This window comes from Miniopterus natalensis, chromosome 18, assembly GCF_054644295.1.
Source record: "Miniopterus natalensis isolate mMinNat1 chromosome 18, mMinNat1.hap1, whole genome shotgun sequence".
NCBI classification, from domain to species: Eukaryota; Metazoa; Chordata; class Mammalia; order Chiroptera; family Miniopteridae; genus Miniopterus; species Miniopterus natalensis.
In genome coordinates, this window is record NC_142098.1 from 27,895,089 (window position 1) to 27,920,153 (window position 25,065).

Sequence of the window (25,065 nt, forward strand, 5' to 3'; positions counted from 1 at the left end):
TTAACTTTCTCAGCTTCAGTTTCCCCATCCTTAAAATATGGTTAATTCTTCTACCCCGTGGTGAGAAGATTCTAGCAGGCATAGGGCATCCTTGGCACATAGGGATGCAGTACAGGTGACCAACTGCCCTGCCTCCATGAGGATGCTCCTTAGTGTTATTGGCCTGCTCCAGCCTCATTCTACTTCCTCTGCTCCCAGAGTATCAGGGTTTGATGCAAAAGAGGCATACAGTAGCTTATGCTGAACTGGAAACATTGGGGGCAAAAAAATGAACTATAAGGCTACTGCAGTAGGCCAGACACGAGAACAGGTTTGAGAAAAGTACTAAAGTACAAATGTCCTGATTCCATAAGTAAAGCTAGAGTAGATTAATTTCCCTCTAGACTAGTGGTACTCAACCTGGACCGTTTTTGCCCCAAAGGGGATATTTGGCAATGTCTTGAGATATTTTTGGTAGTCACAGCTGGAGTTGGGTGCTACTGGTATCTAGTGGGGAGCATTCAGGGATGCCGATAAACATCCTACAATGTACAGACAGATCCCCCACAACAAAGAATTATCAGGCCCAGAATGTCAACAGTGCTGCTGTTGAGAAATCCTGCTCTAGAGTGAAATTTTGAACAATGACTAAGACAAATAGATCAAACATAAGCACACTTTGATTCTGCTTCCTTTGTGCCTGGCTGTTCAGAACCCAGGGGAAGGAATAAAGGCATAAAATCCCATCAGAAAAAGAGGTTTTGAGGTTACAATTTTTCATCACTGGAAGCCTTCCATGCTCACACAGCTAGCGACAGTGGTGGGAAGTCCTGTCACTTTACCAAAGCAGGGATAGCCCTGCTGGTCAGCTGGTCTCAGTGGGAACAACTGCCTCAGTTTAACTGACATGCTCTATCTTTAAAGGCCGCTCTGGAAAGAGGACCAGCTGAACAGGGTCTCAGACTCACCAGGAGAGTAAAGCAAGCAGGGGTTGGGGCTTCCCATGCAGAAATAACGTCTAATCCCACATTTCCAACTTAGCCTGTTTTACACTAAGATTTACAGGTTTCACTACTCTAGCGGATTTGATGAATCAAAGAGTAATCTTATTACAAAACGGTATTTGGGGGGGGGGGTGCATAAGTTCCAATAAAGAGATCAGGGGGACTGAGGTCAGTCCTGAAGAGTACTAATATCTAAAAAACAACCAAAGAACGTCTAGGAAGCCGTGAAGTACGGCGAGTTCGAGAGAACTGCTGTTCTGCAAAGACTGGCAGTGTCCAACAGCAGGTTCATTCCTGGACAACCGAAAACCACCACAGTTCCCAGAACTCTTTGATCTTGACGCGGGCGGCGAACCTGAAAGGGTCCAAGGCTGGAAAAAAAATTAAGTGTCTCTACGGCCGGAAACGAATGACTAAGGCCTCCAGCCAAGGTATTTCTCCTCCTCCTCCACGCCTCCTCCCCAACACCGAGCGAGCATGCGCAGCTCCGGGTTACGGCTCCTCCCAGCGCGGGTCCACCCCCGTCAGAGAGCATGCGCAGATCTCCCTCCGTCCCACCCCTCCTTTTCCAGAGCTCCCGGTTCCTTAGAAACCAGCCGGCGCGTTCTCCGTAGCGGCGCGGTGGACTCCGCGGCCGGTGAGTCCCTGCCAGCCTCCCTCGCGGGGTGGGGGGCTGGTGTCTGCTGAGACCGTCCGGACCCAAGGTCTCCGGTGCGGAGTGGGGCGGGCAATGCCAGGGTGCCAGGTGAGAGGCGGCGCGCGGCTGTGGGTGAGGATGGAGGAGGGCATGGCGCGGCTGCGAGCGGGCGTCGGCCGGGCCTCTTCCGCGGCCTGGCGTCCGAGGTCGGAGGCCGGGATACACAGAATCGGGGCTGGACGGGGTCGTTCTCACTGCGAGTACCTGCGCGGAGCTCGAGGGTCGCCCCGGAGTTCGCCCTCCCCACCTCAGAAATGGGACCTGCAAGTTTGGTTGTAAAATTGTAGAATTTTGGCTCCCGGAGGGACCTTGGCCCTAACCCCATCCCTTTACTGGACGCGGAAACCTAGGCTTCCCCGCCCTGTGCGGGCGGACCCACCTACCTGTGTCAGGGCCGAGGCTTTGTGGATAAGGATGTGAGGTATGGGAGCCTCAGACAAAGGGCTTGGAGGTAGCTGATCCACCCTCTTTCAGAGTGAGTTGGAACTCGGGGCGGGGGGTTGTAAATCTTTATTTAAGGGAAGAGTGTTTAGGTGGCAGGTAAGAGAAGAAGAGGGGCCCCAGGAGGTGCGGGTGGCTCTGCCAGCCCCAGAGTGCCTGCTGGCGACGTCTCGAGGGCCCTGGCCTACCTTTGAAGCTCAGGAAGGAAGCAGATGGACCTGCGGAAACAAAGGTGAGGTAAGGTATTCCCATCAAGGAGGCCTTGTCAGATGAATGGTGAGAAAGGAAGAGGGGGCGGGGGGATCAGGACTTAATGAATGGTCATGTGAAGTGTACCTACCAAACTACTGCAGAATCTGAAGAACAGGACAGGAATAGAAAAGTTCAGAGCTGCCTTGGATGGACACCAAGTAAGGTTATAACCTATCTTATTTATGTTCTTTGTCCCCATAATGTTATACTGAGGGCAAGACACAGGAAGAAAGTGGGTGCCCTTTGAGTGTCCAGAACCAGGGCCAGGCACCTCCCAGAGGACCTTTGTAAGCTATGGGCACAAAAGTGTCAGAAGGAAGAGCCCTTAGTGTATGACCCTACACTTGAAGGAGACAACTGTTAAATTAGAAAAGACACTTAACCTGTTACTCTGATATGAAGAGATATGGAGAAGATAGTTGTCTTTAAGAGTTGTGGAAGCTAGATTCATTCTTGATAAGGAAACTCATTTCCTTCCGAAAAGCTACACAAGAGTTTTAAGAAAATGTGAAAAAAAATTACTGCCTTTGGACTAGGAGTTTAGAGAATCTCTCTGGACCAAGAGGTGAAAATTTTCAGCGGACAGTTCTGTTAGTGGACTCCTCATTTTACATATAAAGATTCAGTTGTGAGAGGCTTTCTCTTACCACTTGGTTGCCCTACTTTTCCTATGTAATGATTGATCTGGGTCTGATCAGTTATTTTTATTTGCTAGGAAAATTCAGATATAAGATTTCTATAGTAGTACTAGAACCCACTAGTAGTAGGATTAGCATGGAAAAAAAATCCCCACCCAGGCTCTGTTGGTTGAGCATAGTCCCGTGCTCCAGGAGGTCCCCGGTTGGATTCCCCTCAGAGGTGTGCAGGAGGTGGCCCATTGATGTTTCTCTCTCATGGATGTTTCTCTCTCTCCCTCTTCCTTGTTTCTCTAAAATTAATAAAAATAAAATTAGAATTAAAAAGCCCTCCCCCCCAAGAAGCTTAAATATCTGTAATACGGGGGGGTGGGGGGTGATTTTTAAAAGATGGTCACTCATTCTAATCATCAAAGTCAATTTATTGCTAGCTTAATAAAACTAATTTTTAGTGTATATTCAACTTTGCAGCAGTTTTTTTTTTTTTTTCCCACCTCCAGAGTGATAAGAGAAGACACATTGAAAGTATGATAATGTTAATAGGTCATATTAGTTGAAGGAAAAACATTTTAGGTTCACAAGTCAGTGCCAGACCATAACTATGGATATTGTGGCTGTGAATTTATTTTAATTAAAATATAGTTAATATGCAATATTATATTAGTTTCAGGTGTACAACATAGTTATTCAACATTGCATGGCTATGCATTTTCTTGACTTTTCTTGCACCTGTGGAAATATTTTGTATAAATACCTCAAGAGATACAATGAGGTATTATCAGAAGGGTATGTAATCTGTGGGGAAAATTAGAACTGTTAACCTAATCCTGTCAGAGAAATTTTATGAAAGTCATTGTATTCTATGTAGAAATCCTCGTTAATTTATCATTAGCCCAGATGAAGACAGACAAATAAGGTCAAAATCAAGGTAAGATTGACGGGAAGCAATCAGTTACCATCCCCAGAGCATGATGGGGTGTGAGAGCATGCTTTGAATGTAAGTGCAAATACTACCTTGAATGAGCAGTTGGAGAAGATACTATTTAAATGTAGTGAGTGTGCCCCATGGATTTGTTTGCAATTTTTGAGCTCCTATAATCAGAAAGACACTTTTTCAGAAGAGAAAGATGGACTTACAGACTCTCAAAGTGTTTCTTCATTGCTGTGGCAATGAAACCTTTGACAAATAATTACTTAACATCCACTCTACTTTCTGGGGCAGCTAAGGACAGTTATCAAATCTGGCCTGTAATAAAGTGATCAACAGTATTTAGTAGGCCAAGGTACTAGATAAACCAGTAATGTTAACAGGATTTACTTTCACTGAACTGATTTTCTAGTATACAGTAAGAGGAGAAATGAAATGGGAATGCATTGCCATCTGATGTAAAAAGTTGTAATACAGACGTCAGCATTTAGAAAATAAGGAATCAAACAGAAACCTTAGAAGTAGAAGAGCCTTTCTGATGCCTGACAAGTCACTCATGCGTATTTATAGTAGAAGGTGGAATTCTAGATTAAATCCACCATTGGAATTGGACAACATCTAGGAAAAAATAGGGGATTTTGCTCTTTTTGAAAATTTATATACAGTATAGTAATGGGACATTATTTTTCTTACATACAAGAGTAGCAGCTTTATTAGAAAACTTCAAGAGAGCCTAAAAGTCCACATTATTTGCAAATTTAGGTGTCAGATGTTTTAAAAAGTAGGGAATGAAAGATACTTGAAATAGGCTTGGACTCATGAAAGTCAGAATAAGTGTGTGTGTTATATGCCATTGAGTCAGCTCCGACTCCTGAGGACTCTGTGAATGAGTGATGTCCACAATGTCCTGTCCTCAACAGCCCTGCTCAGCTCCTGTAGACTCAAGCCTGTGGCTGCTTTTATGGAGCCAATCCATCTCATGTTTGGTCTTCCTCTTTTCCTGCTACCTTCTATTTTTCCCAGCATCATTGTCTTTTCCAAAGAATCCTGCCTTCTCATGATGTGCCCAAAGTAGAATAGCTTCAGGTTGTGTCATTTTTGCTTCCAGTGATGTTTAAACGACACTGAGAAAAACATGAAAGCAATAAGACTTCCCTACACTCTAACACTCACTTATGAATTAGCCATTAGGTCAGGAATGAACTCAATAAAGTATTCTTTCCTTAAACTGAGACAAAGGGAATGAGAAATGGAGTAAATATTTCCATTTCATGGTGATGGAAATGAACACTTAGAAAATAGTCATTAAATATTAAGAAGGAAGAGATAAATATTCCTGCATTACTTAAATACACTCAAACTGTCTTAAATACTTGTTCCTGCTCTTAGAAGGGGTGTAGCAAGTAGTGCTTTTTCCTAGATACTCTCAGTTCTCAAGGTAGCCAGGAATGCTGAGAGGATAGCTCACTCTCCCCCACACGTCTTCAAGTTATTCCCCAAAACTCTTCTGTAAGTGTTTCTATTTGTCCTTCAGAAGGATTAGGAGTGAAGGCTGTGAGGAATGGGAACCAAGTACTGAGCACAGTCTTCCTTTCTGGCCTGGAATAACTGTGCTACTCTCAAACTGTCAGCTCTCAATTTTTCATGAGACTAGATAACCCCAAAATAGAACGAGAAACACTCTACTTGGCTTTGAGATTTACCATATCACTTTACAACCTCAAAGTCTTTATTATTTATTTTTACAATTGTATTTTGCGTAGAATGATAATGTTAGGTAAATCATATAACTTTTGGACCATAATTTTTTAAACTGTATAATTTAAAAACTAAACTAAAAAATGACATAAATGTCTGACACCAGAGAAGAGAAAAGCTGGTTCATGTAGTCAGTGGAATATCATGTAACCCTTAAAAATTGTCTGATACCATGAAAATTGCTTATGTCTAAACAGTAAATGAAAAAAACTCAGGATACAAAGTTGTGACTACATACTTGATCACAAGAACATTGAACAAACGTAAAAATTTTTTAAAAAAGAACATAACAGTAATTTTCTATAAGAAATATATACTTTTTAAAATGGGATGTTAACTAGGTTTATTGTGGCAATCATTTTGCAATATATACAATATAGAATCATGTTATGCACCTGAAACTAATGTTATGTCGGTTATACCTCAAAATAAAAAATTAAAATAAAAAATTTGAAAGTGTATTTCCCACCTTCCAAGACAAACAAACAACCCCCCCTAAAAGTTTCTTCTTGCTTGTGTAAAGAATGATATTGAACTTGTTTTCTCTCTGCCGGCCCTTCACCCCTCTGGCTTTATTGACCATGTTAAAAGTGCTGGGGGTGGGTCGCCCTGGCCGGTGGGGCTCAACTGGTTGAACATTCTCCTGTGCACCAAAAGGTTACTGGCTTGATTCCTGGTCAGAGCACATGCTCAGGTTGTGGGTTCAATCCCTGGTTGGGTTGCATGCAGAGAGAGGATGGCCCATCGGTGGTTCTCACATCGATGTTCCTCTCCTCCCCCAATCCTCTCTCTAAGCATGTCCTCAGGTGAGGATTAAAAATAAAAAACAAAAACAAAACAAACAACAACAATATATATACACATATACAGACACACACATATATGTATATATATATATTTTTAAGTGGAGGGTGGGGGGAATAATGGCAGCGTCTGGGTGGCACTGACATTTCTTCCTATCTCAGGTGTCAGTGAACCAAACAGTAATGTAGTTACCTAGACAAGGAATTTACCTGGATAAGGAATGTGTATAATTGAAAAGTGACTTACAGATCTTGCGGCGCTTTCTAAAACTGATATTTCTTTGGTGCTTGTTAATGGATAGTTTTGACCCCCATGTTCTCTTGGGTGCTTGTAGCACAGGGTTCCAAAGCATATTATAGGAAGTTCCATGTCATTAACGGTTTCTGCAGTCTGATGGTGGTTCCCACTAGGAAGTGGTTTTCATCTCTGAAGAGACTCTGGGGTTGGCATCCTCTGATTGTCCAGGAGATGGGGGATGGTAGAGAGATCATCTGTACCTTCAGTTGCTTTTCAGCCTTTTGAATTTATATTCTTGTGCCAGGGCTTAAGGGGATATAGCTTGTATTTTGGAGCCATGGGAGAAATGATTCAACACAGTACTTCTTATCCAATGCTATTTTCACACAAAAGTAAATCTGTGTGCTTAAATGGCCATTTCGTTCCCCCCGGCCCTGGGCTTGCCCCTGTTTCTTTAAATGTATTGTCTTTGTTCCTCTACCGCAATGCTTAATATCCCTGGCATACTAATATGGTTGTACAAAGAACATCTGAGTGTGTTTAAGTAAGTTCTAAGTCATTATAGGAATGTTACCGAAATACCTTAAAGTGTTAAGTTTCCGGGTGTTTTCTCCTTAATACCATAGACAGCCCAATATTGGTCCTAAAAGAGCCTAGAGTCTCTTTAATGAGACAAGACATTGTGCATCATTTAAGTAATAATTAGAAAATTCTAGAATACTGAAATGAATGGCTACTTTCAGGTAGGCATATCCCATATACATCCTGTATTTTATAACCAGCCTCCTTCATTACACATTAACCAAAAAGAACAAAAGGGCTGGTGTGGCAGGCTGTCCTGAGCTTAGATTATTTTACATCTCACATTTAACAGTCAGAAGATGGCTAAATTAGTTGAACATGGTCATGGCCTAGTTGGTAAGCAGTTTTCTGCACACAAGTAGGAGGTATTTGTGGAGGTCCTGAGCATTTCCAATCACTGGAGAACTACTTAACCTTCCCGGTGACCAGAGGCCATGTAACACAGAATTAGAGAATGCTGGCAGGGTTGCTGTGCTCGGAGGTGCCCTAAGAATGTCCTACACTTGAAATTGAGAAGGCAGGCAGATAGGTGACTCTCTTGAGTGTCTCTTGCTGCCATAGAAATAGCAGTTTTCTTTTTGTGTTTTTTTGTTGTTGATCCTCACCCAAGGATATTTTTTCCATTGATTTTTAAGGAGAGAGGGAATGGGGGGGGGGGGAACACATCAATGTGAGACACATCAATCAGCTGCCACCCCCCCACACACACACACACACCAGGGTCAAACCTGCAACCCAGGTATGTGCCCTTGACTGGGAATCAAACCTCCCACCCCTCTGTGCAAGGGCCAGTGCTCCAACCACTGAGCCACACTGGCTGGGGCAGAAATAGCAGTTTTCATAGGAATAGAATACTTATGTCCATATAGAAGGTGGAAAATACTAAGAAAACTTCAGTAAATTAAGTTTGCACATTGAAAAATGTTCATTATTATAATTAAAAACTCATCCTCTTGGGACCACAGGTAAAACCAAAGTATATAATATACCTTTCTCTAGGGTTGCCTATTTCACATGCATCGTGACCCGATGTGCTTTACCTCAGTGATTTAAAGGCAAAGGCAGAGTCTTTTTTTCACTTACCTGCCACAGGGAAAGACCTTTACACACTTATTATGTTCCTGCGTCAAATCAGTCCTTGGTATTCAGCTGTGAATATTGCAAGAAATGAAAACTAACCTCCATGGACCTGGCCTGCTATGTGCTTACCTCCTGGCATAATGCCTAACCGTCGTGGTGCTTAAAAATATTGGATTCCTGGCCGGTTAGCTCAGTTGGTTAGAGCTTCGTCCTAGTACACAGCAAGGTTGTGGGTTCAAGCCACAATCAGGGCACATATAAGAAAGCATAAATGAATGCATAAATAAGTGGAACAACAAATCAATGTTTTGCGTGCTCTCTCTCTCTAAAAAAAAAATCAATCAATAAATTTTTTTTTAAATATTGGAGAATGAATGAGGAAAGGGCTCTGGTGACTGGATATTAGGCCATTAAAAGGGGTGGGGAGCATAGGAGGAGGTTCCTGTTTTGAGAGGAAAGATAAATTTGGCTTGGGAGAAGTTTGTAAGTCATTTGGGTGGGATTTCCAGTAAACACTTTATAGAACCAGAGTCAGAGCAAGTTGTTGAGGCTGGAAATGGGCAGTTAAGAATCTTTGCAGGGAGGTCATAGTGAAGTTGAAGGATTATATTAAATTGCTACGGGAGAGAGTAGGCCTGAGGATGGAATTTTCAGGCTAACGTCAATCTGGAACTCAATGTTAAAGCAGTCTCAGAAAAAATAATTTTCTGGTTATTGTCAGATTTTCAAAAACAATAAAGAATTAATATAAGGCCCTGGCCAGGTAGCTTAGTTGGTTAGAGTGTCATCCTGATACACCAAGTTTGTGGGTTTGATCCCCTTTCAGGGTACATACAAGAATCAACCGATGAACACAATCGATGTTTTGCTCTGTCTCTCATTTTTCTCCATTCCCTCCCCCCAAAAAAATTAATATAGCTGGTAGATGAGTACTTTTTCTTACTGTAATCATCAGCTGAAGCTAACTTTTAGACCTAATAGTGATCCAGATACTTCTGTGAGTATTAAATTTACTTTTAATTTATGACTTGGTTTAGCTGACCCTTTTGTGCATTGGGCAGTTAAGCCTCATTGGACAGGTCATTAGGCCTTTCATTAGTGTCCTTCCTAGGACACTGTGTAGAAAAGGGTTGGGGGGAGCGGGCAGTGGGGGGAACTGGCATCTTTGGCCCGGGCTAGTTATGCCCTCTCATTTTGTGGTGGCTGCCTAACAGTTTTGTCCCCTATGTCAGTTTGTGGAGCTGGAGGAATAGCATTTCTTTCCTTTATCCTGTTTGTGTTTTTGCTGTCAATGAGAAGGCAGCTGTCTGTGATCATGTCATTGAGTCAGTATAGGCACTTAAACAAGTCATAGGAAAACTAAACCTTCTCCATAGAAACCCAGGGACCAAAGCATTTATCGTAACTAATTTGTAAAACTCAGTACCTGTTTCTTTAATTTGGCTTTTATTTTTCAATGGGAACATAAATGCAGGTAAAGAAACACTTTCTTATCTATCTGAAAACAGCCCTGCTGAAAGCATTCCTGTTATTGTTTCAGACTCTAAGAATAAGCTGATTAGTGAGGAGCTGTAACTATTCTGTAGGTAGTCGCTCTGCTATGAACATGTAGTTCAAAACTCAAGCTGCATACTTTCCCCGGCTCCTGCTCAGGCTCTGTTGATGAGGGGTGATTGGCTTTCCTTTTTGGGTCCAGCTCTGATATCCAGTCATTGATGGCCTGTCTGCTACATGGGCTCAATTCCAGATGTTTGGAGGGCCAAAAGGAGGGCTGGGGGACAATTAGACACGCCTTCCTAATTAACCCTTGGTACATGATTGATGTTGAAGTACACATGGAAGGCATTCCTGATTATTTTCCCAGCAGGTTCCTGGGATAGGCAAGGTCCTACCATCATGACAGGAACTAAGTAGGTGATCGATCCCAACAAAGTATGATGAGCCCTGTGAAAGCCAGAGCCCAGGCTGCTTGGCAACTATGAGCAGAATCACTTAACTGAGCCTAGGCATGGCCTCTCTGAAGAAGTAGTGTTTAAGTGGAGACCTAACAGATCTCCTGAGAAGTAGTTAGTCTGAGAAAGTAGGAAGAAATATTGCTGGATTTAGTTTGCTAATATTTTGTTGGAGGATTTTGTGCCTATGTTTATGAGGTCTGTATAGTTCAGTGTCATTTTGGGCTCTTCCCTCACCCTTTATAATCCCAAATCTTATTGATAGCTGTCTGCTCCATTTCATTCCCTCCAACAGACCTTCCTTATCTCTTACTTGATATCCTAACTGGTTCTCTGTGTCTAGTGTCTCCTAAACTCTATTCCACCTACATCAAATTAAGAAATTCACCCCAGCCAGTGTGGCTCAGTGGATTGAGCGTCATCCTATGCACCAAGAGGTCCCTGGTTTGATTCCCTGTCAGGGCACATGCCCTTGTTGTGGACTTGATCCCCAGTAGGGGGCATGCAGGAGGCAGCCAATTGAGTTTCTCTCTCTCACTGATGTTTCCATCTCTCCCTCTCCCTTCCTCTCTCTTTGAAATCAATAAAAACTTTTTTTTTTAATAAAAGAAAAAAATTCAAAGGTTCTCATTGTTTACTGTATTAGGCAGGATCCAGACCAGAAACAGACTTCATATTCAAACGGTTAATGGAAAAGCCTTTAATGAAGAGATTATTTACAATGGTATGAGCTGTAAGGGAAACAGAGAAATGGTGGAGCACCAGAGGGACTGGCTACAGCTGGTAGTGTTACCACCCCAGGCATAATGGGGGAAGGTGGAAATTATTGGCGTTATCTCTCAAAGCTATGCCTGTGGGAGAGGGATACTGTGACCTTGGTCAATGAACACATCCCCTGTCCACACTACCTCCTGATAGGGAGAGAATTGGAGAATAAATACTTTGACCTTTCTTCTGGATCTCTAATCTCTTTCCTGGTGCTTTCCATTGGTGGACACAGATGGAAGCCAGAGGGCCTGGAGGCCAGGTGATGTAGTCCTTAGAGATTGGCACTCTGACTCCTGAGAGACAGCAGGGCAGAGAGGGATTTGGTGGGGAAAGTGGGGCAGACCAAGAGTACGGAGCACACCTACCTGTCAAAGTCCAAACTCCTTAGATTAGCACTTGTTGCCATCAGCTTTTGCTTCTACTCCCTTTCTGACTTCTTGCTCATTAGGACTGTGTCTTTTCATCTTTTTATCTCCCAAAGCCTCCCTGTTAGGGCCCTCAATAAAGGCATGATATATGAACATATCAATATTGGTTTGAGTGGTGGAGCTGAGGCAAGCAGTTTCCAAGCCAGACAACAGAATGAACTTTTCTGACTCACACTCATCACTAAGAATGGAAGAAGAGTTGTTTCACACATACAAGCCTCTGTTTTTTCAGAGGTTAGGAGAAACTAAGTAATCTGTCCAGGGTTTTACAGCTGATTGTGGCAGGTCTGGCATATACACAGCTATCAATGTAAGAAAGTTCAAATCTGTAGAGAGTTTTTATAAAAATTTATTTGATCCAAACCAGAGGATATGCCTGGAAGCAAGAGCTCAGTAGGCTGAGAAAAATTGCTTTCAGAGTATGGCAGTTGGCAGCTTCTTTTGTGCATTTGGAATTAAGGAGGGGAAGGTAGGGAAGATTACATGAAAGTGGGAAAAAGCAAGGCAGGGACTGGAATACAGGATAGTTAACACGATTGTGTGCTCCTCTTGAGGGTGGTTACTTTGAAAGAGAGGGATTTCAAAGGTATGTTAACCTAGATGCACAGAAACAATGAACAGGGCTTGCTTAAGGTAAAGATAAACCTTTTACTACAGAAGTCATGCTTGAGGCATGACTACCCACCATGACCTGCCCAATTAGGAATTTATGATCAGATCACCCTGTGAGGTTGCTTTCCATAGAACCCCTTATTTGTCCACACAGCCAGCTGTGGAACCCTGGAAAAGTTACCTAGCCTCTCTGAGCTTCTGTTTCCTCATCTGTAAGACAGGGTTGCATGGACTTAGAGAGATGTACTGTATGCCTAGACACTAAATACTGCCTGGCCTATTCCACTTCACTGCACGTTAGCTCAGAATATTATCTTCATATTCCTACATAGCTTTTGAAGGGGAGATATCTAAGTCAGTAATACACATGTCTTTTTAAAAAGACCTATGTAGTGATTTACTATGGGCCAGACCCTTTTATAAATGCTGTACAAATATTAATAATTTAATCATTAATTCCACTAAGAGTTAGATACAGTTATCCCCATTTTACAGATGAGAAAAGAGAGGCACCAGAATGATTAAGAAACTTATCTGAGATTACTGGGCTGGTGAGTGGTGGAGCCAGGACTTGAGCCCAGGCAAGGTTGGCTGCAGATTCCATGCCTCTAACTTCTGTACTACCTTCTCCATAATCTGTAGCCTTGTCAAAGTATGAATAGCCAGTCCTGCCAAGGCACTTTTCCACCCTTCATTCTTGACCAGATGTGAGTTAGGACTGGGTTTATAGAGATCTTTGGAGGCAAAAAAAGGTATATGCAAGGATATTAGGGGCAAGCAGGAGGGAAATGTTAGGGGTGAGAAAGGGTAGTCACTGAAATAACTGATTTTTTTTAACCCTTATCCCAGGATATGTTTTTTATTGATATTTTTAGAGAGAGAAGAAGAGAGAGAGAGAAACATCGATGTGAGAGATTAACATTGATTGGTTGCCTGCTGTACACACCCGAACCAGGAATCTAACTTGTGATCCTTTGATGTATGGGATGATGCTCCAACCAACTGAGCCACCTGGCCAGGGCATAATCACTGAAATAAATGAGGAAAACCAGCTCTGCCTGCTGGAGCAGGAAATACCTAGCCATCAAGCCTGCTTAGTTTCTTGCCATCTGGCTTCCTCAGTCCAGCTGATGCCCCTTTGTGGATGTGATAAAGCTGCCCTTTGAGTCAGTTTCAGTAAAACAGAGGTGATTAAAATTTATTCTAATTCATTCTGTGTTTTAAACCACAAATGCAAACATATACCCAAACATAACTAGGGCATGAAGAAATGAGGTGCTAGAGAGGAGGAAGTGTGCCCTGGGCATGAATTTAGACTGGACATGGATGTCCTTGCTTATGGTGGCTGTGTCTCATTACCCTGGCCCTTTTAACTGGTTATTAATGATCCACAAAATTTAAGCAGAACCTTATCTAGTGCAACAAATTTGACACTCAAGCTCTCAGGATGTCCATGACCTGTAAGTAACCAAAAAGAACCTGTAAATGGCCCTGGCTGGTGTGGCTCAGTGGTTGGAGCATTGGCCTGTACACTGAAGGGTCATGGGTTCGATTCCCAGTCAAGGGCACATACCTGGATTGCAGGCTCCATCCCTGGCCCCAGTGAGGACACCTGCGGGAGACAATCAATCGATGTCTCTCTCTGACATCGATGTTTCTCTTTCTCTTTCCCCCCTTCCCTCCCTCCCACTCTCTCTAAAAATCAATGGGAAAAATATCCTCGGATGAGGATTAACAAAAGAAAAAGAAGAACCTGCAAATGCAGAAAGTGACCAAAATTCCTGAAGGGAGGAGTCCAAGACATGAAAATTATAGAAGAGTCTATGTGACTAACCTGTCTTCTAATTAGAAGGGAAGCTTATGGTAAAGTTCAGGAGGCAAGCCAAGCCCACAGCCCCAGACAGTAGAGACCAGAGGAGGCAGGAAGCTGACAGGGGTCTGGGGTTAGAGGCAGCCCAAGTCCTGCTTATTTCAGTGGTTCACAAAGGCTCGGGTGTGTTTCATGTAGAATCTAGTAGCACAGGATGCTGTACTGGGCTGTACTGGCAAAACAACCCCTAACATGGACATGCACTTTGCACAGTACACTTGTGTCTACCGTAGAAGTAAAAGAGATGCTGGATCTGAAAATGAAATTAAGAAAAAATTTCCATTTGCAGTAGCATCAAACAAAATTAAATACGAGTAAATTTGACAAATAAAAGTATGTAATTTATACTCTGAAAACCACAAAACACTATTGAAAGAAATTAAAGAAGACCTAAATAGCCCTGGCTGGTGTTTCTCAGTGGGTTGAACATGTCCTGTGCCCCACAAGGTCACTGGTTCAATTCCCAGTCAGGGCACATACCCAGGTTGCAGGTTTGATCCCCATTTGGAGTGCATGTGAGAGGCAACCGATCAATGTTTTTCTCTCACATCAATGTTTCTCTCTCTCCCTTCCTTGCTCTCTAAAAAAATCAATAAAAACATTTTTTTTTTAAATGAAGAAGACCTAAATAAATGGAAAGACACCCTATGTTCGTGGATCAGAAAATTCAGTGTTATTAAGATGACAGTTTTCCTCAAGTTGATCTACAGGGTCAAAGCAATCTCTGTCAAAATCCCAGATTGACAAACTGATCCTAAAATTCATAGGAAAATACAAGGGACCCAGAATAGCCAAAACAAAATTGAAAAAGACCAAAGTTGGAAAACTCATATTTACTGATTTCAGAACTTACTATAAAGTTAATTAGCCCAGCCGGACGTGGCTCAGCAGTTGAGCATCGACCTAGGATCCAGGAGATCACAGTTTGATTCCGGGTCAGGGCACATGCCCGGGCTGTGGGCTCGATCCCCAATCAGAGGTGTGCAGGAGGCAGCCGGTCAATGATGACTCTCTCATCATTGATGTTTCTATCTCTCCCTCTCCCTTCCTCTCTCTGAAATCAATAAAGATTTTTTTTTTTAAGTTAAAGTAATTAAGTCAGGTGGTACTGACATAAGGATAGACATATATAGGTCAATGGAATAAAATTGAGATTCCATAAATAAACACATATTTTTGGTCAACTGATTTTCAACAAAGGTGTCAAGGTCATTCCAGAGGAAAGAATAGTCTCTTCAATAAATGGTGCTGGAACAACTGAAAAACCACCTGCAGGAGAATAAAGTTGGGTCCCTGTACTTCCCTCTCCCATGCCTTCTTGCTGATTTACTGTCTCCATGGATTTGCCTGTTGTGAACATTTTATATTAATGGAATCATGTACCGTATCGCCTTCTGTGACTAGCTTCTTTCACTTAGCATAATGTTTTCAAAGTCCATCCATATTGTAGTTTGTATTAGTACTTCAATTACCTTTTGTGGCTGAATAATACTACGTTGTGTGGATATACCACATTTTGTTTATCCTCTGAGCAGTTGATGGACATTTGGGTTGTTTCCATTTTTTGGCTATTATGAATAACTACTCTCCTATGAATGACTCTACTCTCTTAGTGTACAGTTTTTATGAGTTGATATGGTGTTAATATGATCTGAAAGAATCTCAATAAACAACTGGTCCCTACTTGGTATTTAATACTCCCTGAAAGAAAACACACACTCACCATCAGTTACTCTGAAGCCATTGTTGTTGTTTCAAGTAACTGTACCCCCAACTTTTTTTTTTTTAATATGTCTTGATTGATTTCAGATAGAGGAAGGGAGAGGGAGAGAGAGATAGAAACATCAATGATGAGAGAGTCTTCATTGATCAGCTGCCTCCTGCATGTCCCCCACTAGGGATCAAGCCTGCAACCCGGGCATGTGCCCTGATCTGGAATTGAACCACAATCTGCTGGATCCTAGGTCGATGTTCAGCCACTGAGCCATGCCCGGCCAGGCAAAAAACAAATTTTTTTAATTATTATTTTTTAACTGATTTGAGAGAGACATGGATTTGTTGTTCTGCTTATTCATGCATTCATTGGTGGATTCATACATGTGCCCAGACTTCGGATCAAACCTGCAACCTTGGCATATCGGGACGATGCTCTAAACCAACTGAGCTACCTGGCCAGGGCTGCTACTATAAACTTTTAAATTATAATCTGTATAGCACCTAGGTAGTTGTTTCTCATCTTTTACTGTTTTTGTTTGTTTGTTTCCCACTCTTCTTTTTCCCCCTGTAATATAGAATCATGAACTTTTACCTTTAAGGCCCTAAAGGTAGAATGTGTTGACCAGAGTCACACAGAAAATTAAGTAACAGAACAGAGATTAGAACCCAGCTTTACTCATTTTGTCATTTTCCCCTCTTCCAGGAGATGGATATTGCTAATATCCTTTAGCCTCCCTGGGAGAAGCTTCTACAGCTTTTCATTTCAGAGCAGTGTTTTATTTGTGCTTTTGGGCAGAAAACTTGTTGCTTCTGAATAAGCCAGAAAGCTGAATGTGCCCTCCACTAATAGCTGGTGTACTGCTTGCTGTTCCAGGAGCCATGTTTGATCAGGACTGTGGGATGGTCGTATTCATGTTGGAGGCTCTTGTGAGGAGATGAGTTGGTGAACAGAGAAGCCGGCATGAAGATGCTCCCAGGAGTGGGCGTGTTTGGGACTGGCAGCTCCGCCCGGGTTCTGGTCCCACTGCTGAGGGCAGAAGGGTTCACTGTGGAGGCCCTATGGGGGAAGACTGAGGAGGAGGCAAAACAGCTTGCCGAGGAAATGAACATTACCTTCTACACCAGCCGAACAGATGATGTCTTGCTGCATCAAGATGTGGATCTGGTGTGCATCAATATCCCCCCTCCACTCACCCGGCAAATATCTGTGAAGGCTCTAGGTATGGATGGTCAGGCAGGGGCAGATTGTGCTTCCCTCTGGGTGGTCCTTCTTTGGCTTGAGTCTACCCCTGGGGCAGTGCTGGGGGAGGACAAGTTGGGGAGTCTTATAGCTGGGAGGAAATGCTCCAATGAGTGGGGAAGACAGCATTCCCTACCTCCCATAAGTAAATCTCTGAGAAAAAAATTAAGCAAATGCCTTAAGAGTTGGCCCGTCACAAGGACTAGGGATTATTACATTTTAGGCAATGTAAAAAGTTTGTCTCTATAAAGTCACAGTTCAGAGACCTGGGCATTGGGAAATTGATTGTGATTGACTTTTGTTCTTCCATTTCTATGGCATGCATCACCACAGAAAGGAGAGGAGGGTGTGTAGCAAGGCTGCATTTCCCATGTTTTGTCAGGCCTAGACTAGTTTGAGCACACACCCTTCCTGCCAAACTTTGCGATCTTGTATGCCAGAGGGCAGGAAGGCTCTCTGACAGCACTGGGCTTCCCTTATAGGATCCACAGGATAGCCTGCTCACATCTTTATTCCCTCAGGAAGCAGTTGGCTCAGCAACCTCCTGCCCTGGCTGGGCGCGTAGCTTGCTAAGCCCTTTTCCTACAGTTCCTGTTAGGCTTCTCTTTCCTGTCCACTGTAGAAAAATTCTTCTCTTTGTCTTATATAAACCAGAATCTAATTTAATAGGAAAACAAATCAGTAAACATCCATCCAGCAATTTTTTTAAATGCCTCCTGTGTGCTAGGCACTGTCTTGGTATCATTCTGGACATTCAAAGCCATGTTGGATCACAGAGCTCTTCTTACATTCAGATTTCACAGTCCAACTGAAGAGCCTAGAAATAACCCACATTACAAGATAAATGGGAAAAGACTTAAGTAACAACTCAAGTAGCCTATAATTAATTGACAGAACAATTATTTTAAGTTCATAGGAACCAAGTGTCTCTTGAATGCAGTCAGAGGCCCCTGAGTCCAGCCTGACCTCGACACCTCCTGGCCACTACCATGGTGGAGAGTCGAAGGCTCTTTTCTTGGTTTCTTCCTTGTTCTAAGGATAGAGGGTGTCTTTTGGCCTAATGGGTGGGGAAAGATAAATGTTCATTGAAGTGAGCAAGAACATGATTCTGTCTGGTGGTTGATTCGAGGCCAAAAATTACAGGTGGCTAGCTTTCTAGTTTTCTTTTCCAGGGAGCTAGCACTCTCTCTCTCTTTCTCTCTCTCTCTCTGAGTATGTTCATTGGCTCTAGATTCTTGGGAGGGCAGATAATGAATGGCTCCCAGATTGAGTTTAGAAGTAGACCTAAGCCAACACTTTAACAGAGGGCTGGTTCAAGGGGAATCAAGCTACCATGGCCACTTGACTTTTTGCCATCCCTTGTGTTATGAATGTAGCTTGGTGAGGCCAGGTATGTCCAGAGGCAGAGTTGTAAAGGCTTTTGGCCTTGAATTGTAGGGTCCCCACAGAAACAATTTCCAAGCTTTGTAGGAAAAACAGTGAAGCCCCAGGATTCTTTGGCCACAAGCCTGCTGTTTTCAGGTTCCTGGTATGGGGAAATGCTGGATTTGGGCCATTTAATATAAACAGGAAGTACGGAAACTTCTGAGACCTTGTGTTCCAACCCTTGGTGTAGCAGGGCCATCAGCTTTCTTTCCACGTCTCTTGTCAGGAAGAAAAGGGGATGTGAATGAGCATTCTTGGTGGTACATGATCTCAGGAGTGATGGGCCTGGGAGAGCCCATGTCAGCTAGATCTGCCCTTAGGCACTGCCCACTCAGGCCCCAGAGGAGCCACTGAGACTGTTGTGATCATGAAGTTCACTCCCTGAGTGCTTTCACTTTTTTTTGGTGAGAATTCTCACTTGACTTTAGCACATATAGAAGAGGCCAGAAGAACTCCTCTAGTTTTCCCAGAGGACTGGGTGTAAGTATATGAACTGCTGTACACAGAACATCAAACTGACCTTGACATCAGACCCTGCTTCTGGTACTATTTCTGTCCTTCTCAACCTCTGTGAGCCCCTGTGAAATGGGGATGAAATAAAAGCATCATTCAGGCTTCCCAGCATGATACGTGACTGCCTCCAAGTGCTGACCAAGAAAGACACTAGTATCACAAGGGAAAGCCAGGTTTTCCTGTACATTATATTTAAAAGTCCTCAGAGCCACCCGGCTGGAGTGGCTCAGCGGTTGAGCGTTGACCTATGATCCAGGAGATCGCAGTTCAATTCCCGATCAGGGCACATGCCCAGGTTATGGGCTCGATCCCCAGCAGGGGATGTGCAGGAGGCAACCAATCAGTGACTCTCTCTCATCATTAATGTTTCTTTCTCTCTCTCTCTCTCTCTCTCTCTCTCCTCCCTCTTTCTGAAATCAATAAAAATATTAAAATAAATAAAGTCCTCAGAGCCAATATCCCAAAAGACCCTCACTGCCATTCCACCTAACTGTGTTCCCATGTATGAATCTCTTTATATATGCATGAGAGAATATTTTCTTTATTTTCCCCACATAGATCTCTTTTTTTTTTCTGTTACTGGGGCTAAGGTTTAGATCCTCAATCTTTTTAGAGCTGAAAAACCCCAACCATAATTATTTAGCTCTGTAGCTGTTGAAGTACTCTAATTTTCTTTATTTATTTTTTTAAATATATCTTTATTGATTTCAGAGAGAGGAAAGGAGAGGGAGAGAGAGAGATAGAAACATCAATGATCAGAGTCATTGATCGAGCCCACAACCTGGGCATGTGCCCTGACCGGGAATCGAACCCCGATCGCCTGGATCCCAGGTCGAGGCTCAACCGCTGAGCCACGCTCGGCCGGGTGAAGTACTCTAATTTTAGATTAGCCTTTCCAGATCTTGAACCAGTGAAAAGTTTATCACAGTCATCTAAAGCCTCTATTTAGTTACAGATCCTCTGACATTGTGCTGCACTAAGCATTGTAAAAGGTAAGTTGTGGAGACTTAAAGCAATGATGTGAGGAATGAAGCACTGATACAGATTTGCACCTATAAGGACATATATGACCTAGACTAATTTTCCTAAAACATTGTTTTTTAAATATATCTTTATTGAGTTCAGAGAGAGGAAGGGAGAGGGGCAGAGAGAGTTGAAACATCAATGATGAGAGAGTCATTATTGATCGGCTGCAAGCCCGCAACCCAGGCATGTGCCCTGTTCGGGAATTGAACCAGGATCTCCTGGATCCTAGGTCGATGCTCAACCGCTGAGCCACGCCCGGCCGGGCTTCCTAAAACTTTTTAATAGTCGTAGTACTGTACTTTCTTTTTGTGGAATTCACAGGCCTGCAGGAGCCATGGAGAGAGTACCCAGTCCAGTGGTTCTCAAAGTGTGGTCCCTCAACCAATAGCATCAGCATGACCTGGGAACTTATTACAAATCCAGATTCTCAGGCTCCACCCCAGACCTTTTGAACCTGGGATGAGGCCTAACAATCTGTGTTTGAACAACCCTTCCTGGTAATTCTGATGCACACTGAGGATGGAGAGTCACTGATCTAATCCACCATCTTCTTGTTCAGTTACAGAAACCATGGCCAAGGAATGTTACATTTACTTCTCACCAAGTCTTAATGCTGTGGGCAAAATTGCATTTTCCTCCACTTATTAAATCATATTTTTACCAGACTTCTGAGGCCATGAAGATTGTTTCTTGCCCTCATTCTTACTAGTTTTTCCTAAAGTTAATTCATGGACTTATCCTCCAGAAGTGTACTTTTCATATCACAGCTCTCTCTCTAGCATATAATTTTCTGCTTTTGTTTGACCTTTTTTTTCTTTTTCTTTTTTCATTTTTTCTACCTCAAATTTTATCCTTAAATCTTTCCCATGAATTCTTTAAAGGAGAAGGAGGGGCCCTGATGTGTTTTATTTTCAGCTCAGAAATGGTTCAGAAAAATATGCTTTAATATGCAAAGTGCCCCAACTAATATTTTTGACATAGTTGAATGTTTTCTGAAATCTCTCACTAAGAGGTGTGTTTCTGTGCCTAGTTCTTGGTACTTATGTGCTTCATTAGAAAAACACTGAGTTTGCCAGCTGTGTCCCCATGGGCTCTTGAGATAACAAGAGATCATTCCTCAAGCAGGCTGACCCAGATAATTTAATCCCAAGAACACCAGTCCCTTGAGAAGCCTTCCCTGACCCCCAGTCCAGGTCAGGTCCCTGCTTATGTTCATATTACCATTTATATCATATTCATGGCATTTATATGATAATTTGGTCAATGGCTGTCTCTTCACTAAATGTAAGTTGTCTGAAGGTAGAGACCACTCCTGATGTTATATCCCCAGTGTTTGACACAGGGCCTAGCACACTGGATGAATGAAGACATTCACAAATTCTACCCATGCAAGCCCAGTCTACTGGTGTGACCCAGGGAGCCAACATTGGGCTGCAACCCAGGAAAGGGTGGAGAGGGGACCAGAAGCAAGAGTGACTCAGTCTGGTACTTTCAAATTTATTTTTCTAGCAGCAGTACCTTTTATGTTTTAAAAAATAGAGCCCGGCCAGCATAGCTCAGTGATTAGAGTGTCAGCCTGTGCACTGAAGGGTTGTAGGTTCAATTCCCAGTCAAGGGCACATACCTGGGTTGTAGGTTTGATCCCAGTCAGGGCACACACTCGAGGCAACCAGTTGATGTATCTCTTTCACATTGATGTTTCTCTCTCTCTCTTTCTCTTCCCTTCCCTCCATTTCACTCTCTTTGAAAACCAATGGAAAAATTATCCTCGAGTGAGGATTAATAAAAAATATAGAGAGAATCTCCAGATTTTGTAAAACATGAAAGTTGTTTTCCTGGGCTGCTTCTCTACCCTGCTGTTTGAAATCATTTATCTAGTCCCATTCCTCTGGTTAGGAAAACAGAGGTGTCATGGCTCGTGATTGTAGGAGCTGACAAAACTGAAATCCACAGGGCAGGACAACAGTATAGAAATCCCAGCAAGAGTTGATGTTGGAGACTTGAGTTTGAAGGCAGTCTGGAGGCAGAATTCCTTCCTCTTCAGGGAACCAGTCTTTTTTCTTAAGCTCTTCAACTGATTGGGTGAGGCCCATTCACATTATGGAGGGTAATCTACTCAAAGTCTACTGGTTTAAATGTCAATCACATACAAAAACTACCTTCCCAGCAATGTCCAGAGATATCTGATAGACACCAAAGCCTAACCAAGTTGACACGAAAAACTGTCATTGCACCACCTCTACTTCCCACTCCTGCTTTGTGCTTTGTGCCTACACTTTCATTTTCCCGTAAGAACTTCTCTTTCTCCAGTGCATAACTCTTTCTGTAGTCCCAGTCACTAGGTACCATTTTCTTTCTTTTTTTTTTTTTTTTTTTTAATATATCTTTATTGATTTCAGAGAAAGGAAAGGAGAGGGAGAGGGAGAGATAGGAACATCAATGATGAGAGAGTCATCGATCGAGCTCGCAACCCGGGCATGTGCCCTGACCCAGAATCGAACCCCGATCGACCTGGATCCTAGGTCGACGCTCAACCGCTGAGCCACCCCCGGCTGGGCACTAGGTACCATTTTCATCCAAGCTGAGTCCTTTTCTCTTGTCCCAGGCCACCATCTGGTCTCATAAGAGGCTTTCCTGAGTCCATCTGCCTTCAAGAAATACATTTCCCCCCCAGTGTAAACCCCTGGGAACTTTGAGATTTCCTGTTGTGTTTTATTCTCAGGTATTGGGAAGAATGTGGTTTGTGAGAAGGCAGCAACCTCAGTGGATGCTTTCCGGATGGTGACAGCCTCACGCTACTATCCACAGCTGATGAGCCTGGTGGGGAATGTGCTGCGCTTCCTGCCTGCCTTTGTGCGCATGAAGCAGCTGATCGCCGAACACTATGTGGGTGCAGTGATGATCTGCGATGCCCGCATCTACTCAGGCAGCCTGCTCAGCCCCAACTATGGCTGGATCTGTGACGAGCTCATGGGTGGTGGGGGCCTGCACACCATGGGCACCTACATCGTGGACCTGCTTACCCACTTGACTGGCCAAAGAGCCGAGAAGGTCCATGGGCTCCTCAAGACCTTTGTGAGGCAGAATGCGGCCATTCATGGCATCCGGCATGTCACCAGCGATGACTTCTGTTTTTTCCAGATGCTCATGGGTGGGGGAGTGTGCAGCACAGTAACACTCAACTTCAACATGCCAGGTGCCTTTGTGCATGAGGTCATGGTGGTGGGCTCTGCAGGACGCCTTGTTGCCCGGGGAGCTGACCTCTATGGGCAGAAGAACTCTGCCACACAAGAGGAGCTGCTACTGAGAGACTCGTTGGCTGTGGGCGCAGGACTGCCCGAACAGGGGCCCCAGGACGTCCCGCTGCTCTACCTGAAGGGCATGGTCTACATGGTGCAGGCCCTGCGTGAGTCCTTCCAGGGGCAGGGGGACCGTCGCACATGGGACCACACCCCCGTCTCCATGGCTGCCTCATTTGAGGATGGGTTGTACATGCAGAGTGTGGTGGATGCCATCAAAAGGTCCAGCCGATCTGGGGAATGGGAGGCTGTAGAGGTGCTGACCGAAGAACCTGATGCCAACCAGAACCTGTGTGAGGCACTCCAGCGGAATAACCTGTGAGCCTGCACGTGGGCTCCCTGCCACAGGGCAAAGGGGCGAGAGAGGGACCAGGAACAAGATGGGAGGGCTTGGCTATAGCATAGACAGTGTCTTTCATTTAACAAATCAGCTTGGGCAGGGTTTAGGTGAAGGCCAACATGAGCACTCATTTACTCCTCAGACTTGCAGGATGGTGATGTTCCTGTTGCCATGGCCCAGTGGGCTAGCACCGTGTGCGAGAGGCAGAGCTGCTGCCAGGTCTCTGTAGTTAATGCTGATGAGCAGGGCCAGCAAAAGCTTGACTTGGGGGCTTCTTCAGCCTGTCCGTGATTGTAACTGGATGGGGACGCATAGTAAGGAGCCAGTTTGGCTGATTCCTCAGGCCTGAGGAGAAATGACAAGAAGTCTTGTTTCCATGCCCCTTTTGGGCTTAGGACATCTCAGGAATGGTGAGGGCAAGTCATCCTTCAGGGATCTGCACCTGCCCTCCGTCTCATGTGACCAGGCCCTTCCGGCTTTCAGGCTGCCCCTTCTTGAGGGGGGTTCTTCATTAGGTGGGCTCTCAGGGGGCTGTTGACTAGAGCAGAGGGCCCCTGATTTGGCAGAGAGGAGACAAGGGAGAGCTCTGGAACATCTGGTAAATGTTAATAAATAAAACTGACACTATGGCATGTGGTTTTTGGCTGTTTGGTAAGTTAGGTTTTTTTTAAATAATGAAAGGCCTGTGTATTGCTGTAGATTGTTTATATTTTCCACTTTCCTGGTGGCTGACCTCTGGATCCATCACTGTCTTGTGGGCCTTGGGCCACACAGTCTTCTGCCACCACCTGCCCTCATCTCCCAGCTCTTCCCTCATCCCCAAATCCCAGGAGCCCTCCAAAGAAAAGTCTTTCCTCAGAAAACAGGACTCAGGACTTCCTGATGGGGACCTTTTGGGCCTTCTGGTTCAGGGAGATAGTGGAAGAGTTTGGGGACTCCCTGGGCTGCAGGCCAGGAGGAGTTCTGTTCTTAAAACCATGAAGTTGGCTCCAGGGGAGCCCTGGGAGAGCAGAGGTGAGGAATGTTTCCAAGGAGGCTGGACGGGATGAACTTGAGGAGGAAGGCCTCGCACACTTCTCCTTGGAGTGGGTATGGCCAAACACGAACTGGCCCAGCCAGCCTGTCACCAGCCGAGCATTTATTAACTGCCTTCTGCACAGAGATAGCCTTTTAGCAATGTCAGTCAGGGGTGGGGGTGGGGCATGTGCAGCCCTTTGTTTCCTGGTCAGTCTGCCAGGATTAAGCCTAGACCAGCCTTTCCCTTTTCTAACTTTCCCTCTCTGCCTTGCCCTGGCCTCCTTTCCAGAAAGAGGGAGACTCAGGGAGGGCTCCATCTTCCTCTTGGCACCCCTTATGAAAGTGACCAGGCTTTTGACTACGCAGCCTGACCCCTGTTTTCCCATATTGGTTTTATACCGTGTCTTTGTGAGATAAAATAACAATAGCTAGTATTTTTTGCATGCTGGGCCCCCCAGAGTA

The 25,065-nt window shown here is 44.0% G+C and overlaps 1 protein-coding gene across 3 annotated transcripts; it reads left to right on the forward strand.

Moving 5' to 3' along the window:
• The first annotated feature begins 1,532 nt into the window (after positions 1-1,532).
• On the forward strand, positions 1,533-24,222 carry GFOD2 (Gfo/Idh/MocA-like oxidoreductase domain containing 2). Of its 3 annotated transcripts, XM_016220322.2 has the most exons (3): positions 1,533-1,620; positions 16,618-16,963; positions 22,670-24,222. In XM_016220322.2, the coding sequence occupies exons 2-3, from the start codon at positions 16,705-16,707 to the stop codon at positions 23,566-23,568; spliced, it is 1,158 nt and encodes a 385-aa protein (XP_016075808.2). In that variant the 5' UTR covers positions 1,533-1,620; positions 16,618-16,704; the 3' UTR covers positions 23,569-24,222. The 3 variants fall into 3 exon arrangements, with proteins under 3 accessions (XP_016075808.2, XP_087683665.1, XP_087683664.1); XM_087827539.1 differs by lacking the exons at positions 1,533-1,620; positions 16,618-16,963 and adding an exon at positions 2,272-2,353; XM_087827538.1 differs by lacking the exon at positions 1,533-1,620 and having other exon boundaries at positions 16,890-16,908.
• Positions 24,223-25,065: the final 843 nt, after the last annotated feature.

What these genes read in the sequence shown, in the direction of transcription:
- GFOD2 (XM_016220322.2), top strand. Translation starts at nt 16,705, where the DNA reads ATGAAGATGCTCCCAGGAGTGGGCGTGTTTGGGACTGGCAGCTCCGCC. An exon ending in AATATCTGTGAAGGCTCTAG is followed by an intron (nt 16,964 to 22,669) that starts GTATGGATGGTC and finishes TTTTATTCTCAG; the next exon opens with GTATTGGGAAGAATGTGGTT.